This window comes from Piliocolobus tephrosceles, chromosome 14 (genome assembly GCF_002776525.5).
Source record: "Piliocolobus tephrosceles isolate RC106 chromosome 14, ASM277652v3, whole genome shotgun sequence".
NCBI classification, from domain to species: domain Eukaryota; kingdom Metazoa; phylum Chordata; class Mammalia; order Primates; family Cercopithecidae; genus Piliocolobus; species Piliocolobus tephrosceles.
The window spans coordinates 13590210-13608751 of NC_045447.1; the positions used below are offsets into that span (position 1 = coordinate 13590210).

An 18542-nucleotide genomic window follows, 5' to 3' on the forward strand; every position below is an offset into this window, starting at 1 on the left:
TTTTATTTTTATTATACTTTAAGTTCTAGGGTACATGTGCATAACGTGCAGGTTACATATGTATACATGTGCCATGTTGGTGTGCTGCACCCATCAACTCGTCAGCACCCATCAATTCATCATTTATATCAGGTATAACTCCCCAATGCAATCCCTCCCCCCTCCCCCCTCCCCATGATAGGCCCCAGTGTGTGATGTTCCCCTTCCCGAGTCCAAGTGAGCTCATTGTTCAGTTCCCACCTATGAGTGAGAACATGCGGTGTTTGGTTTTCTCTTCTTGTGATAATTTGCTAAGAATGATGGTTTCCAGCTGCATCCATGTCTCTACAAAGGACGCAAACTCATCCTTTTTTATGGCTGCATAGTATTCCATGGTGTATATGTGCCACATTTTCTTAATCCAGTCTGTCGAACTTTTAAACACATTTTTTTCTTTAGAGACAGTCTTGCTCTGTCACGCAGGTCAGTTTTGATTTCCTAACCTTAAGTGATCCTCCCACTTAAGCCTCCTAAAGTACTAGGATTACAAGTATGAGCCAGTGTGTTTGGCCCAAACTTTTTTTTTTTTTGAGATGGAGTCTTGTTCTGTCACTTAGGCTAGAGTGCAGTAGCAGGATCTTGGCTCACTGCAACCTCTCCCACCCAGGGTCAAGCGATTCTCCTGCCTCAGCCTCCTGAGTAGCTGGGATTACAGGTGTCGGCCACTACACCCAGCTAATTTTTGTATTTTTCACCATGTTGATCAGACTGGTCTTGAACTCTTGACCTTGTGATCCACCTGCCTCGGGCTCCCAAAGTGCTGGGATATAGGCGTGAACCACCACACCCTGCCACATTTTTTTAAATTTTATTTTTTTAATTGAAAAATAATCATTGTAAATATTCCTGGGGTACATAATCATGTTTCTGTAGTTACAATGTGTCATGATCAGATCAGAGTAATTAGCATACTCATCATCTCAAACATCCATTCTTTGTATTGGGAACATTTAATATCTTTGTTCTTGCTATTTAAAACTATAATGTAGGCTGGTAGTGGTGGCTCACGCCTGTAATCCCAACACTTTGGGAGGCCAAGATGGGTGGATCACTTGAGGTCAGGAGTTTGAGACCAGCTGGGCCAACATGAAATCCTGTGTATACTAAAATTACAAAAATCAGCCAGGTGTGGTGGCTTGCGTCTGTGGTCCTACCTACTCAGGAGGCCGAGGCAGGAGAATCACTTGAACGCATTAGATCAAGGCTGCAGTGAGCCGAGATTGTGCTCCAGTCTGGGTGACAGAGTGAGACTCCATGCCAAAAAAACAAAAGAAAATAAAAACTATATAACATTATTAGCTATAGTCATGCTACAGTGGTATAGAACTCTAGAACATAATCCTTCTATCTAGCTGTAATTTTTTATTCTTTAACAAATCTCTTCCCTATCTCTCCCTTCCTCTACCCTTCCCAACCTCTAGTATTGAATTTTTTTTTTTTTTTTTGAGATGGAGTCTTGCTGTGTCGCCCAGGCTAGAGTGCAGTGGCACGATCTTGGCTCACTGGAACCTCCATCTCCCAGATTCAAGCCATTCTCCTGCCTCAGCCTCACAAGTAGCTGGGATTACAGGTGGCCATCACCACACCTGGCTAATTTTTTTATTTTTCATAGAGATGAGGTTTCACCGTGTTGGTCCATCTGGTGTCGAACTCCTGACCTTATCCTCAGCCTCCCAAAGTGCTGGGATTACAGGCCGGAGCCACCATGCTGGGCCTGAATGTTTTTTTTTTTTTCTTTGAGAAGGAGTCTTGCTCTGTTCCCCAGGCTGGAGGGCAGTGGCTCCATCTTGGCTCACTGCAAGCTCTGCCTCCCGTGTTCTCTCCATTCTCCTGCCTCAGCCTCCAGGGTAGCTGGGACTACAGGCGCCTGCCAGCACGCCCAGCTAATTTTTTTGTATTTTTAGTAGAGACGGGATTTCACCGTGTTAGTCAGGATGTTCTCAGTCTCCTGACCTCGTGATCCGCCTGCCTCAGTCTTCTAAAGTGCTGGGATTACAGGTGTCAGCCACAGTGCCCGGCCCAGGCCTGAATTTTTTAATGTAAGGTTTTGTTGGTTTAATATAGCACAAATGAATATTGTTACATGATTACAAATAAAACGTCAGGCCAGGACCAGTGGCTCATGCCTGTGATCCCAATATCTTAGGAGGCTGAGGTAGAAGAATCACTTGAACCCAGGAGTTTGAGACCATGCAACATAATGAGACTCTGTCTGTACAAAAACTTAAAAAATTATTTTTTAAAAAATGCAAAAAATACAAAAACAAATAGAATTTCATGTACAAAAGTTCTTTCTTTTTCCTTTTTTTTTTTTTTTTGAGACAGAGTTTCACTCTGCCACCCAGGCTGGAGTACAATGGCACTATCCTGGCTTACTGCAACCTCTACCTTACGGGTTCAAGTGATTCTCCTGCCTCAGCCTCCCGAGTAGCTGGGATTACAGGCATGCACCACCATGCCCAGCTAATTTTTGTATTTTTAGTAGAGATGGGATTTCACCATGTTGGCCAGGCTGGTCTCGAACTCCTGACCTCAAGTGATCCACCTGCTTCGGCCTCCCAAAGTGCTGGCATATAGGCATGAGCCACTGTGCCCGGAGTTCGTTCTTTTTCTAAGCATAACAACTTCGTTGCTTGGGCCATTATTTGCTCTAGAATTTCTCTAGCTGAGAACAATCTGCTTATAAAGAAAACAGGACTGGTCTAAAACTTCTTTTCTAATACATATTGAATATCCCTTATCTGAAATGTGTAGGACCAGAAGTGTTTCGGGTTTTGAATTTTTCCATATTTTGGAATATTTGCATATAGATAGTAAGGTGCCTTAGGGATGGGACCCATAAAATTCATTTCTGTTTCATATACACCTCATGTACATTGCCTGAAGGTAATTTTATTTTTCCCTTTGAGATCCTGGATAAACTGTGTGTTGTGCACCTGCATGACTGTGATCCATCATGTGAGGTCAGGTGTGGAATTTTCTACTTGTGGCATCATGTTGGTTCTCAAAACCTTTTGGATTTTGGAGCATTCTTCATTTTGGATTTTCAGATTAGGAACACCGAACCTGTACTACATGATCACTTACATGTGGGAGCTAAAAAAGCTGCACTCAGAAGCAGAGTGCAACGGTAGTTGTGAGGAGGTGAGGACTGGAGAAAATAGGGAGATGTTGGTTAAAGGGTGCAACCTCTGAATTGTAAGATTAAACAACATTTAAAGTACAGCATGGTGATGATAATTAAAAATACTGTATTGGCTGGGTGCGGTGGCTCAGGCCTGTAATCCCAGCACTTTGGGAGGCCATGGTGGGCAGATCACCTGAGGTCAGTTTGAGACCAGCCTGGCAAAATGGTGAAATCCCGTCTCTACTAAAAATACAAAAAATTAGCCAGGTGTGGTGGGATGTACCTGTAATCCCAGCTACTTGGGAGGCTGAGGCAGGAGAATTGCCTAAACCTGGGAGGCGGAGGTTGCGGTGAGCCGAAATCACGCCACTGTGAGCCGAAATCACGCCACTGCACTCCAGTCTGTGTGACAGAGCAAGACTCCATCTCAAAATAAATAAATAAATAAAAAATTAAAATACTGTATTGTTGGACCAAGTGTGATGGTTCATTCCTGTAATCCCAGCACTTTGGGAGGCTGAGATGGTAAGATTGCTTGAGTTCAGGTATTCAAGACCAGCCTTGGCAACATAACAGGATCTTGTCTCTACTGAAAATTTAAAAAACGAGTCAGGCGTTGAGGTGCACGCCCATGGTCCCAGCTACTTGGGAGACTGAGGCAAGAGTAATTAATACTGGAGCCTGGGAGATCGAGGCTGCAGTGAGCTATGATCTTGCCATTGCACTCTAGCCTTGGTGACAAAGTGAGACCTCATCTCAAGCAACAACAACAACAATAACAAAAATTGTTGTTTACTGGAAATTTTCTGAAAGGGTAAAGTTTATGTGTTCTCTCTGCCCACTCCCCTGCCTCCTGCCGCCCACACACACAAAAACGGTAACTGTGTGGGAATGGAAGTGTTGATTAATTTGATCATGGTAATCACTATACATGTATACGTTAACAAGTCATCACATTGTATACCTTCAATACATACAATTTTTGTCAATAAAAGAAAAACTTTTATTTGAAATATAGTGACGTTTGATGATACTGCTCAGTGAAACATTTATAAATTTACACTTTAGTATCTATCCACATACGCACATCGTGTACTCAGTCATTGGAAAGAGAACACACACACCAAAATTCTGACCTTACTCATTGGCTCTCACATGCATGTTGCTGGACTTCAGCCTTCGGGTTCAATAGCTCTTCTGTGGGTCAGTGAAACTGCATGTTTAACAAGCCCCCGCATGTTTAACAAGTCCTTGATGCAAATGTTCAGAGGAAACATATGGTAAAAAGTAGCTGGCGCAGTGACTCATGCCCATAATCCTAGCACTTTGGGAAACTGAGGTGGGCAAATCGCTTGAGCTCAGGAATTTGAGACCAACCTGGGCAACATGGAGAAACCCCATCTCTACTAAAAATAGAAAAATTTGCTGGGTGTGTTGGTGCATGCCTGCAGTCCCAGCTACTCAGGAGACTGAGGTGGGAGGATCACCTGAGCCTGGGACATGGAGGTTGCAGTGAGCTGAGATTGCACCACACCACTGTACTCCTGCCTGGGCCACAGAGCAAGACGGTGTCTTAAAAAAAAAAAAAAAAAAAAAATGGTGATAGTAAAAAGGTTTTCCTACTTAACTACCTGCAGTATTAAGATGTAGCTGTAAATATTAAAAATCTTTAAAATAGAGATTTTGAGGACTCATTGAAATACAAATAAGGTTTTGTTATTACATCTTTTTTCCAGATGTTCTCAAAAGGAACTTTTAAATATGAAACAGGTACCTGTGTGCCAACTTCTGAGGTTTTCATGCTGTGTTTAGCCATTTTTAAATACGCAGGCTTCTCTTTAGCTCAGATATTCTTAAATAACAATTGTCTCTGAACATTTTTTTTCAGATAAAACTATCTTGGCTATCCTAGTAAATACATACTTTTGTTTTCCCTTTGCTTAACTAGTCTTTTTTTCTTTTTTCTCTCAGTGCTATGATGTAAAGGAGATATGAGCAGACCAAACCGAAGAATAAGATTTCTAAGACGTGGCTGACACAGTTTAACAGTTCTTCATTGTTGTTGTTTTCGCAGCCTTCATCCCGGAGATCTCTATCCTTTCACCAGGAAGCCCCTGTTCATCATTGTGGATTCATCTAATAGTGTTGCATACAAGGTGAGTTCCACGAGAGCTATAGCACAGGGTAGACATTGTGGCACTAACCCAAGGGTATTCACTCTTAATGTGTGCCTTTTTATTTTGCTTTATTTTATTTAATTTTACACAGTTTGTATTTAGTGTTTCTTTTCTTTTGAGGTTGTGCATGCTAGTCAGGATCTGGTGCTATGAATAGAAACAAGAAGAAAACGCATGAATGGACACTCAGTGGAAAATAATAAATCCTTCTGCAGGAAAAAAAAATTCAAGATTTCCAAGATCTCTGGTGGGAGGTTTATTTTTGTTATATAACCCAGAATAATTTTTCTTTTATAGAGGTAGAGGTATAAGGGTGAATTTCTCTAGTGTTCAAACGTTTCCCCTTCTCATGCTGAGCTGCTGTAGTTTAAGTGAAACTTCTAGCCCATACTTTTAGTCTTTGAATATTAACATATTGTTTTACATGCACTTAATTTTTTGAAAATTTGTGACAATCACAAAAAAAGATGGTCCTGAATGCTGAAATAAGTGACAGGGATCTAACTTGAACATCCTTCGTTTTATATTTCACTATTGAAGTGATGATTTTCAGTGATTGTATAAAGAATGCCAGCGGTCGGCCGGGTGCAGTAGCTCACACCTGTAATCCCAACACTGTGGGAGGCCAAGGCGGGCAGATCACCCGAGGTTGGGAGTTTGAGACCAGCCTGACCAACATGGAGAAACCCCCATCTCTACTAAAAATATAAAATTAGCCAGGCATGGTGGTTCATGCCTGTAATCCCAGCTACTTGGGAGGCTGAGGCAGGAGACTCACTTGAACCTGGGAGGCGGAGGTTGTGGTGCGCCGAAATCGTACCATTGCTCTCCAGCCTAGGCAACAAGAACAAAACTCTGTCTCAAAAAAACAAAAAACAAAAAACAAAAACAAAAACAGCAGTGAAACAAACTATAGTAATTTACAGGAAAAGGAAAACACAGTCTTTAGGTCCTTTGTATCTGGTCAAAATGTTTCATTAGTGAAAAATGTATTCAAAAATATTCTGGGTGCACAGATCTGCCACCTCAAACTGTTTCTGCTGTGGGTGTTCATACTGCAGTTAGAGGGAGAAGCAAACTCCTGGCCGGGCGTGGTGGCTCATGCCTGTAATCCCAGCACTTTGGGAGACCGAGGCGGGCGGATCACGAGGTCAGGAGATCGAGACCATCCTGGCTAACACGGTGAAACCCCGTCTCTACTAAAAATACAAAAAATTAGCCGGGCGTGGTGGCAGGCACCTGTAGTCCCTGCTACTCGGCGGGCTGAGGCAGGAGAATGGCATGAACCCGGGCAGCGGAGCTTGCAGTGAGCCAAGATTGTGCCACTGTACGCCAGCCTGGTCAACAGCAAGACTCTGTCTCAAAAAAACAAAAATAAATAAATAAAAGAAGCAAACTCCTGATACGTTTCTATCAGGAGACTAATGGAAATGTCTGGTAGCCAAGAGAGCTGACCCTAAGTATACGTTTTCCGTTTAGTTTTATTTAAACTCTTTATTCCAAGAGCTTCCAATGTACCCTACATTTTTCAGCAGCAGTTTTCCTCCTACTAATTTTGTTTAGTATTACAACTTTTGATTTTTAGGGAAGTTAGCAGCCTTCCCTCCCCTCCCCTCGACAGTTTCGCTCTTGTTTCCCAGGCTGGAGTACAATGGAGTGATCTCGGCTCCCTGTAACCTCCGTCTCCCAGGTTCAAGCGATTCTTCTGCCTCAGCTTTCCAAGTAATTGGGATTACAGGCTTGCACCACCATGCCTGGCTAATTTTTTGTATTTTCAGTAGAGACAGGGTTTCTCCATGTTGTTCAGGCTGGTCTCGAACTCCTGACCTCAGGTGATCCACCCGCCTCAGTCTCCCAAAGTGTTGGGATTACAGGTGTGTTCCACCGTGCCTGGCCAGCAGTGTACTTTCTTAAATTGTATGTGTGTTTCGTTTTTGTGGGAAATGGAAGAACGTGGGAGGCTGCTGAATGAAAAGATTTATTGGCTACCCTAATTAAACTTATAAAGCCAGAGGGGTCCAGGCATTTTGTGTCTTCACAGAATTCAAAAGAAGTACTCTGTCTTTGTCAATAAAAATGAATCTGTTGCAGCAGTTTGGTGATGTGACAGAATGTGTTTTTGCACTGGGTCCAGTGTATTGTTTAACATGATCTAGCATCACTGAGAGTACTTTAGCAATCCATTAGTTTCTCCCAATTTAATTGGGCATTATTGGATACCACTTCTCAGGAATACCATTCATTGTATGTACCTGCTATTTCCAGAGGACTATTTAGATTTAGGATGAATGTTGGATGCCGACTTTTAAAGATACCATTGTGTATAATTGGAAATATATTTACTCAATTAACGCATCATGGCTTAATTTTAGATTTTAATATTGTGATGCACAGGACAGCTGTGGAATAATAGCAAGTTTTTTGTTGTTGTTGTTTGCTTTTGATGGCACTGGCAGTGTCACTCCTCTAAAGAAATAAATGGTCCAGAACATACCAATCTTCAGAAATGAAAAGGGAGGCTGGGTGCGCAGTGGCTTCCGCCTGTAACGCCAGCACTTTGGAAGGCTGAGGCGGGCAGATCCCTTGGGGTCAGGAGTTCAAAACCAGCCTGGCCAACATGGTGAAATCCCGTATGTACTGGAAATTAAAAAATTAGCCGGACGGGGTGGCGCGTGCCTGTAGTCCCACCTACTTGGGAGGCTGAGGCAGGAAAATCGCTTGAACCCAGGAGATGGGGGTTTCAGTGAGCCGAGATCACGCGATTGCAGTATTTTAGACATAGTGAGATTCTGTCTCAAAAAAGGAAAAAAAAAAAAAAAGAGCCCCATATGCAGTAGGCAAATCAGACCATGGCACAGACCAATTTTAATCTTTTTAGAAATTAATATTACTACATTTAATTTAAGCATGTAGTTCTCTTTAGTAGCATATGAAGGTGTCTCATATTTGTTTTTCCCACAAAAGCATTTATAGGCTGGGCGCTGTGGCTCACACCTGTAATCCCAGCACTTTGGGAGGCCAAGGCAAGAGGATCCCTTGAACCAGCAATTTGAGACAAAGCTGGGCAAGATAGCAAGACCCCAAATCTATTTTTAAAATTTAAAAATTAGCCAGGCATATTTTTGTGAGCCTGTAGTCCCAGCTACTTCAGGAAGCTGAGGTGGGAGGATCTCTTGATCCCAGGAGTTCGAGGATGCAGTGAGCTGTGATTGCGCCACTGCACTCCAGCCTGAGTGAGAGAGCAACACCATATCTCTAAGAAGTTAATTAATTAGATGAAATGAAATTAAGCATTGTAAAGTCTTAAGCTACCACTTTGCAAGTTTTTTGTGTGTTTGTTTGTTTGTTTTGAGACAGAGTCTCGCTCTGTCGCCCAGGCTGGAGTGCCGTGGCGCAATCTTGGCTCACTGAAACCTCTGCCTCCTGGGTTCAAGCGATTCTCCTGCCTCAGCCTCGCAAGTAGCTGGGACTGCAGGCACGCACCAGCATACCCTGCTAATTTTTGTATTTTTAGTAGAGACAGGGTTTCACTATGTTGGTCAGGCTGGTCTTGAACTCCTGACCTCGTGATCTACCCACCTCAGCCTCCCAAAGTGCTGGGATTATGGGCATGAGCCACTGTGCCGGCTTGCAAGTTTTTAGTGAAAAAAGAGAACTGGGTAACTGATGTATTATTTCTGGAGTATTTACTTTGCTATGTATGTTTTATATAGGTATGGATGTTTTCATGTACATTTCTTCATTTAAATACTACACGTAAATTTTTTTTTTTTTTTTTTGACACGGAGTTTCGCTCTGTCACCCAGGCTGGAATCTCGGCTCACTGCAACCTCCGCTTCCTGGGTTCAGGTGATTCTCCTGCCTCAGCGTCCCGAGTAGCTGGGATTACAGGCACATGCCACCATGCCTGGTTAATTTTGTATTTTTAGTAGCGATGGGATTTCCCCATGTTGGTCAGGCTTGTCTCGAACTCCTGACCTCAGGTGATCTGCCCTCGTCAGCCTCCCAAAGTTCTGGAATTACAGGCGTGAGCCACTGCGCCTGGCCACTTGTTAGTGTTTATGAAGTAACTCATGCATATAGTTTAAAGTTGTATTTCTCAACTATTTCTGTGCATCAGAAACCTTCAGAGCCCTTTTTGAACCACTTGTAGCTGGGCCCCACCCACCTCCTGTGATTCTGATCACTTCACCTGGGGTGGGTTTCAGCTACAGTATTTATTAAGACTAGCTCTGTTGTGCTGCCATGGTGAGAACTACTCATTCAAAAATCTCTCCAGTAAAAACAGCAGTCTCCCACTTTTTGTTGCAACCCCTATTTGCCTCTTCCCAGAGGCCACTCTTTGAATAGTTTTTGGCTATTTTGTTATTTAACCACCATTTATCTTCTTCCTTCCTTCTCTCCCCTAACCACTCTTTTTCTAAATAATATACTGGCATTGATAATTCTTGATTCTTCAGTTTTAGGTGTTACATACTGATTTCCCACTATGAAAGAGAAATTTAGCTCTCTTTCCTCTTTCTGTCTCCAACTCACATTTCTACCCTTTCCATCATTTTATCCATACCATAGATAATTTTGACAGATAATTTTTTTTGTTTTGTTTTGTTTTAGTGGGAGGCTCACTCTGTCGCCCAGGCTGGAGTGCAATGGCGCGATTCAGCTCACTGCAACCTCTGCCTCCCGGGTTCAAGTGATTCTCCTGCCTCAGCCTCTCAAGTAGCTGGGGTTAGAAGCACGTGCCACCACACCTGGCTGATTTTTGTGTTTTCAGTAGAAACAGGGTTTCACTATGTTGCTCAGGCTGGTCTTGAACTCCTGACCTCTGGAGTTCCACCTGCCTTGGCCTCCCAGACTGCTAGAATTACAGGCGTGAACCACCGCTCCCAGCCTAGCTTCCAGTATTTCTTTTTTTCTTTTTTTGAGATGGAGTTTCACTCTTGTTGCCCAGGCTGGAGTGCAATGGCGCCATCTTGGCTCACTGCAACCTCTGCTCCCCAAGTTCAGGCCATTCTCCTGCCTTAGCCTCCAGAGTAGCTTGGGTTACAGGTGCACACCACCATACCTGGCTAATTTTGCATTTTGAGTAGAAACAGGGTTTCCCCATGTTTGTCAGGCTGGTCTCGAATTCAGATGATTCACCCACCTTAGCCTCCCAAAGTGCTGGAATTACAGGTATGAGCCATTGTGCCTGGCCTTTTTTTTTTTTTTTTTTTTTTTGGAGATGCAGTCTCACTCTGTCACCCAGGCTAGAGTACAGTGATGTGATCTTGGCTCACTGCAGCCTCTGCCTCCCAGGTTCAAGTGATTCTCCTCTCTCAGCCTCCAGACTAGCTAGGATTACAGGTGCACACCACCACACCCGGCTAATTTTTTGTATTTTTAATAGAGATGGAGTTTCACCATGTTGGCCAGGCTGGTCTTGAACGCCCACCTGGGTCTCCCAAAGTGCTAGGATTACAGGTGTGAGCCACCACGCTCAGCCTGAGCCATGGCGCCCAGCCCAGTACTTCGTAAGAAGCATGAAGCATTCTAATTCTGTTTTCTTTTTTTATGCAACACATTTTCAGTATCTGGAAACATATAGAATCCTCTCTTTCTCCTTAGTGATTTTTCAGTTTCTCAATATTGTGTCCTGGTTCGAGTTTACTTTTTTTTTTTTTTTAAGACGGAGTTTCGCTCTTGTTACCCAGGCTGAAGTGCAGTGGCAGGATCTTGACTCTCTGCAACCTCCACCTCCCAAGTTCAGGCGATTCTCCTGCCTCAGCCTCCCGAGCAGCTGGGATTAAAGGCATGTGCTACCACACTTGGCTAATTTTGTGTTTTTTAGTAGAGATGGGATTTCACCATTTTGGCCAGGCTGGTCTTGAACTCCTGACCTCGTGATTCACCCACCTCAGCCTCCCAAAGTTCTGAGATTACAGGCGTGAGCCACTGTGCCTGGCTGGTCTGGGTTTACGTTTAACTACGGTGCTTGACATGTACTTGGTGAATTATATCAGTCTGGAAACTGCTCATTTTCTAGAATTAGTCCATTGATTTTCTCTCTGCATTTTTTTTTTTTTTTTTCCTATTCTGTCTTTTAAGAACTTCTTTCGTTATTGGACATTCTGGTCTAGTTGTCTCTCATTTTTTGTCTGTCCTTTTCTCTTTAATACATTTTTTCTTTAGGAAATCCCCTCATCTTTATCTTCGAAACCTTTTATTGAGATTTTTCATTTGTCTCTGTATTTTCTTTTCATATATATAGAAATAGATGCATGTGTGTTTATGTAACACACACACACACACACACACACACATATATATATATATATAATTATCTTGGGTTCTTTTTTTTTTTTATCATGGTTGAAATATCTCACTTTCCTTTGAGAATATCAGTGATCATTTAAAATTTCTCCCTGCCTCATATCTGCTTCCTCTTTGTTCATTTGTTTCTGCTTGTTTTTGCCTCTGTCTTTCTCATTAGAGACTTTCCTGAGAGTATCATAATCCCCGCTTGTTTGCTCATATTTAAGTTTGGAGCCTAGCAAACTGATCAGAAGCTCTGAGTGGTGGTTCCAACTGAACTCTGGGACTGGTTCCAACTGAGCTGAACCTTGTAGTTGGGTAATCCCTAATGCCGGTATCTTTAGGTCTTCCTTCATGGCCTGGTCATATATATCAGAGAAGATGCCACTGTTCCGCCTGGAATATGAAGGTCTAGTGACCAGCATGATGCCATGTTTTCCCTGAAGCGTGTGTGTGTGTGTGTGTTTATAGAAACATGTATCCTTACCCAGTGCCTCACACTTAAAAGAGTCTTTTTTTTTTTTTTTTTTTTTTTTAGACGGAGTCTTGCTCTGTTACCCAGGCTGGAGTACGGTGGCATGATCTTGGCTCACTACAACCTCTGTCTCCTGGGTTCAAGTGATTCTCCTGCCTTAACCTCCCAAGTAGCTGGGACTACAGGCGTGTGCCACCATGCCTGGCTAATTTTTGTATTTTTTAGTAGAGACAGGGTCTGTGTTGGCCAGGCTGGTCTCAAATTCCCTACCTCAAGTGATCCACTCACCTTGGCCTCCCAAAGTGCTGGGATTACAGGTGTGAGCCACCACACCTGGCCAAAAGAGTCTGAATCAGTGCATGTTGAATGATGAAATGAGGGTGCTATTGTCCTTATTTTGTACTTGAGGAAACTTTGCCTCTGAGGTTCAGGATCTTGTCTAATATTTCCAACACCAGTCTTTCTTTTTTTTTTTTTTTTGAGATGGAGTCTCGCTCTGTCGCCCAGGCTAGAGTGCAGTGGCTGGATCTCAGCTCACTGCAAGCTCCGCCTCCCAGGTTCACGCCATTCTCCTGCCTCAGCCTCCAGAGTAGCTGGGACTACAGGCGCCCGCCACCTCGCCTGGCTAGTTTTTTGTATTTTTTTTAGTAGAGACGGGGTTTCATCGTGTTAGCCAGGATGGTCTCGATCTCTTGACCTCGTGATCCACCCGTCTCGGCCTCCCAAAGTGCTGGGATTACAGGCTTGAGCCACCGCGCTGGGCCGAACACCAGTCTTTCTCATTCCAGTGCCCATGCTCTTTCCCACATAGGAAAAGTGTAGCTTTTCAGGCTTGTCTGAGCCTCATGTTAGAGGAATATTGTGATTGAAATACCAAGATTTGTATAACAAGTATGGCCCGTATTTTGGGACTTAGCTTGCCAGTAGGGGTAAACTAAGCAAGTTAATTGGCCTTATCTGTGGTAATGTAGTACTTAGTAGGAGTTTAAAATTAAAAAAAAAAAAAAAGCCGTCCAGGCACAGTGGCTCACACATGTAATCCCAGCACTCTGGGAGGCCGAGGCAGGTGGATCACAAGGTCAGGAGTTCGAGACCAGCCTGACCAATATGGTGAAACCCCGTCTCTACTAAAAATACAAAAATTAGCTGGGCGTGGTGGCACATGCCTGTAATCCCAATTACTCAGGACACTGAGGCAGGAGAATCGCTTGAACTTGGGAGTCAGTGAGCCAAGATTGCACCACTGCACTCCAGCCTAGATGACAGAGCGAGACTCCATCTCAAAAAAAAAAAACCCTCAGTCATTTTGGGCAATACTTCTTTTTCTTTTTTCCCCTGGAAGAAGAAAATCCTTTTGCACATTTAAGTATTTATGGCAGAGCTAACTGGATCCCTGCCTGTGAAAATGACTTACAGATTTGTCAAAACAGGAGTATTTATCTAAACAGCCTCATCCTAAAGTATTTGACTGATGTCTACAGCAATCAGTTTCTTAAGACATTCACAACAGGATTCAGTTATGTAAGAGCTCTTCTGCCAGTCAGCCTCACTCTCATTCCATTTCTCTCTTGCTGCTTTGAAAGACCTTCTTTTTGTTTTTGGTGTCCCGCAGTTATATGGTGATATATCTAGGTTTGGCTTTATCTATTGGAATTTATTGGACTTCTTGAGGTGGTAGGTTGGAGTTTTTTGTTACTGCTGGAAATTCTCATTTTCTCTTCACATATTGATGGTATCTAAGCCTCTCTCTCCTCACCTTCTGGAGCTCTGATTAAATATGTGTATTAGACATTCACACTGTGTCTTCCACATTTCTTAACCTCTCTTCTGTCTGTATTTTCCATCATTTTGTTTCTTTTATTTATTTATTTATTTTTTGAGATGGAGTCTCGCTCTGTCGCCCAGGCTGGAGTACAGTGGTGCAATCTCGGCTCACTGCAAGCTCCGCCTCCCGGGTTTACTTCATTCTCCTGCCTCAGCCTCCCAAGTAACTGGGACTACAGGTGCCCGCCACATCGCCTGGCTAGTTTTTTTGTATTTTTTTTTAGTAGAGACGTGGTTTCACCGTGTTAGCCAGGATGGTCTCAATCTCCTGACCTTGTGATCCGCCTGTCTCGGCCTCCCAAAGTGCTGGGATTACAGGCTTGAGCCACCGCGCCCGGCCCATTTTGTTTCTTTGGTTGAGCTTTGTATAGTTGCTTCTGATCTAGCTCTTAGTTCAAAATTCTGTCTTCAGCTGTGTGTAACTTGCTCTCAAACCCATCTATTGAGTTTTTTTGTTGGTTATGGTATTTTTCATGTCTAGAAATTATATGTCATTCTTTTTAAAGTATTCCATTACTGTTTTTTATTTTATTTTATTTTATTTTTTGAGACGGAGTCTCGATCTGATGCCCAGGCTGGACTGCAGTGGCACTATCTCGGCTCACTGCAACTTCCACCTCCCGGGTTCAAGCGAGTCTCCTGCCTCAGCCTCCTGGGTAACTAGGACTATAGGTGGGGGCCACCAAGCCTGGCTAATGTTTGGTGTTTTTAGTAGAGATGGGGTTTCACCGTGTTAGCCAGGATGGTCTCTATCTCCTGACCTTGTGATTCGCCAGCCGTGGCCTCCCAAAGTACTGGGATTACAGGCATGAGCCACTGCGCCCAGCCGCTCCATTGCCCTTTTTATAGTTTCTTATTTTCAAGTGTATTTCTTATTTCTTCAAACTTAATAAGCATACTTACTATTTGTTATCTGTATTATATTTTCTATAATCATACATGAAATCAGAATTTCTTCTTCTTCTTTTTTTTTTTTTTAATTGAGACAGAGTTTCACTCTTGTTGCCCAGGCTGGAGTACAGTGGCGTGATCTCGGCTCACTACAACCTCTGCCTCCCAGGTTCAAGCAATTCTCCTGCCTCAGCCTCCCAAGTAGCTAGGATTAAAGGCATGTGCCACCACGCCTGGCTAATTTTGTATTTTTAGTAGAGATGGGCTTTCTCCATGTTGGTCAGGGTGGCCTCAAACTCCCAACCTCAGGTGATCCACCCGCCTCTGCCTCCCAAAGTTCTGGGATTACGGGCGTGAGCCACCGCACCCAACTGAAATCGGATTTTCTATGTGAAATCCGATTTTGCTATTTGAGACACCCTTTGCTGTTTTTGTGCCCCTTGTATGCTTATTTTTGACTATGTTTCTTATTATCCTTAAAAATTACTTGTATGAAGTTCATAGAGCCCTAGGATGAGGATACGTTTATGCTGAGAGGGTCTGCATTGGTTTATGCCAGACACCCGGAGGCACTAATAGTTTGGGATCACCTAGATGATAGAAATTTGGGCTGCAGCTATGCATGAGGGCTGGCTTACACTGACAGCCCTCAGGAACTAATTTTTGGTTTCTTTTGTTTTCTGCTCAGCATCAAGAAAAAATTTTTTGCAGTCCCATGTGGAGTGATCATGGAGGGGAGAGGAAGTGTCAAGTTTAGTTTTCGTTAATCCTTATACTGACAGTATAGCCCTTTAGGATTCCAGGTTAAAGGGTGTAACCTTTTACGATTCCAATTTAAAGGCTGTAGCCTTTAGGATTCCAGTTTAATGCAGGGCAAGTTTTCTGTTAGATTCCCATCTTGGACAGATGCTGAGCTGTGACATTTGTCCCCTTTTCCAGATGAGATCTTCAAAACCCAAATTCAAGTTGCTAGATTGATTCAGGGCAAGAGTTCTGGAATCTGTGTGTCCTCTCAGTCTCCTCTACAGGTTTTTCTGTATCTCTCTGCCCTTAATTAGTGAAGCGTCCTAGAGTTCAGTCCTTGTTCTTTTCTACCTACAGCTGACTTCTTGATGTTCTTAGCTGATTTTATGGCTTTGCTGTTTCTGCATTGACAACTTCCAGGCCAGACCTCTCTCTCAAACTCAATTTGAATATTATCTACCTACTCCACATCTCTAGTTGTAATTTAGTTGGTAGAGTTGGCAAACTGAACATGCCCAAGACGGAATTCCTAGGCTTCTCCATATACAGCTTTCCCCATTTTAGTTCATGGCTACTATACTATTGTAGTTGCCCCAGCCAGAATCCTTGATTTCGTACTTGACTCCTCCTCCTCTGACATCCAACATCGATTTCAGGAAATCCTGTTGACTCTAATATGTATATCCAAGATCCTGTTACCTCCTCTGCCTCATCCTGGCTTATACCACCATCATCATTCACCTGAATTATTGCAGTAGCCTTCTAACGATAATAAAGCAAGACACCATCTATAAAATGAAAAACTAGTTGAATGTGGTGCCACATCTGTGCAATGCTCGCTACTTAGGAGGCTGGGGCAGGAGGATTGCTTGAGTTCAGAAGATAAACACTGCAGTGAGCTATGATCACACCACTGTACTCCTGCCTGGGTTACAGAGCAAGACCCTGACTCAAAAAAAAAAAAAAAAAAAAAAAAAATTCATACTATAAACTATGTTGATAGGATAAATAAGACAATCACATGCTTTCGTAACAGTCATTTAGTAAAATCTAATAAAACTCATTGCATGTTCTTAACTAAAGCACTTGAACCTATGATGAAGAGCTTCTGTATTCAATAGCCAACTTTGTACTTAGAGGAACACTAAAAGTATGTTTAATTAAAATAAGCAAGAAAAAGAGAATGCCTGTTACGATCATTATGATACAGTATTACTTTTGTCTCAACTAGAAATTCATAACATTCCCCAAATAAAACAGTAACAAAAGTGGTTCAGATTAGTAAAAGAGGACACAAAACAGTAAATATTGGAAAGAATGAGATGAAAATCACTAGTTGCCGATGGTATGATTTTATATTTAGAAAATCAAGAGGAATCACAGAAAAGCTACTAATATGAATATAAATTCATCACAGTGGTTGGTTAGATATAGGACGAACGTACAGAACTCAATAGCAACTTTATAATGAGCTATGTCTGGTTAAAATTTATTCATTTGTATGTATTTGCTATAATTTTTCTTGTTAGATCAGAAAAGAGTAAAGCCACATGTAAAGCACCTTAAACTATTTCTCAGGCCTAAAATTTAATTATCATCTGATAGAAGGTATTTGTGTATTTGTGTCAGAGGTCTCCAAGATGATTCCCAGGTTCAGTGATTTCCTAGGAAGACTCACAGGACTCGGCATATAGTCATACTCACTGCTAAGATTTAATACAGTAAAAGAATACAGAGCAACATGAGCGAAGGAAAAAGATATGTGGGGTGAGTTTGGAGAAAACCAAGTACAAACTTCCAGGGACCCTCTTCCAGCAGAGTCACACAGGATACACTTAATTACCCAACCAACAAGTTGTGACAGCATGGATTAAATATTATCTACCAGAGAAGCTTATTAGGAACTCAGTAACCAGGGTTTTTATTGGGAACTGATCTTGTGGGCACTCTCTGCCTGACTCTTAACAAAATGCTTGACTCCCAGAAGACAGGCAGGTGTTCAGTATAAACCATCTTGTTTGCACATTCTAGGGAGAGCGAGCCACTCTTTATCAGTTCTGCTAATGGTAGGAATTGTCACCAAAACTAAGTTCCCAGAAGCCAGCCAGGGGCCAACCCAACAAGCAAAGCTTCTGAAGGATGGCAGTCTGACTTGCTATGCTAACTCTTCTCTGCACAGTATTATCGAAGAGGAAAAAAAAAAAAAAGTCAGGAGGGAAGTTGGTTAGCAAGGAGTACAAAGAAAAAGGAGACCTTGAGAAAAAAATAATAGCAATGTCCATTTTAGCCCTATCCAAGAGGAAAAGCGATATGGCTATCTTTAGGGATCTGTAGTGCAGAAAATGCCTCAATCTGTCTTATCAAAAGAATCATTCAATTTACTCCCTTTGTGTTTGGATTACAAGATACTTCTAATTTATCTGAATTATTTGCTTACTATTTTTAGTACTGGTATGACATTCACAGAGTCACAGAATCAAAAATTCCAAGAAGGCATATTGTGAAATCTCTTCCTGCCGCCTAGTCCCAATGCCCTAAGTTCCTATCTCTCCCTATAGATAATCATTGTTACCTGTTTCTTATCCTTTTAGAATAAAATTGTAAATGGATACACAAACTAAAACAAATAGTCTTTTTTTTTTTTTGAGATGGAGTCTCACTCTGTTGCCCAGACTAGGGTACAGTGGTATGATCTTGGCTCACTGCAACCTCCACGTCCTGGGTTCCAGCAGTTCTCCTGCCTCAGCCTCCCTAGTAGCTGGGATTACAAGCACACGCCAGCACGCCCAGCTAATTTTTGTATTTTTAGTAGAGACGAGGTTTCACCATGTTGGCCAGGTTGGTCTCGAACTCCTGACCTCAAGTGATCTGCCTGCCCTTGGCCTCCCAAAGTGCTGGGATTACAGGCATGAGACACCATGCCCAGCCAACAAATAGTCTTTAGTTTTCTTAGTTATATAAATAGTAGTAA

At 42.6% G+C, this 18542-nt stretch overlaps 1 protein-coding gene across 1 annotated transcript in view; it reads left to right on the forward strand.

Moving 5' to 3' along the window:
- Positions 1-18542, forward strand: part of SCAI (suppressor of cancer cell invasion) — a 190555-nt gene that overhangs the window by 147549 nt on the left and 24464 nt on the right. Inside the window, exon 14 of the mRNA XM_023217161.1 lies at positions 5241-5322. Coding sequence (XP_023072929.1) covers positions 5241-5322 — 82 coding nt within the window. The remainder of the gene's footprint in view (positions 1-5240; positions 5323-18542) is intronic.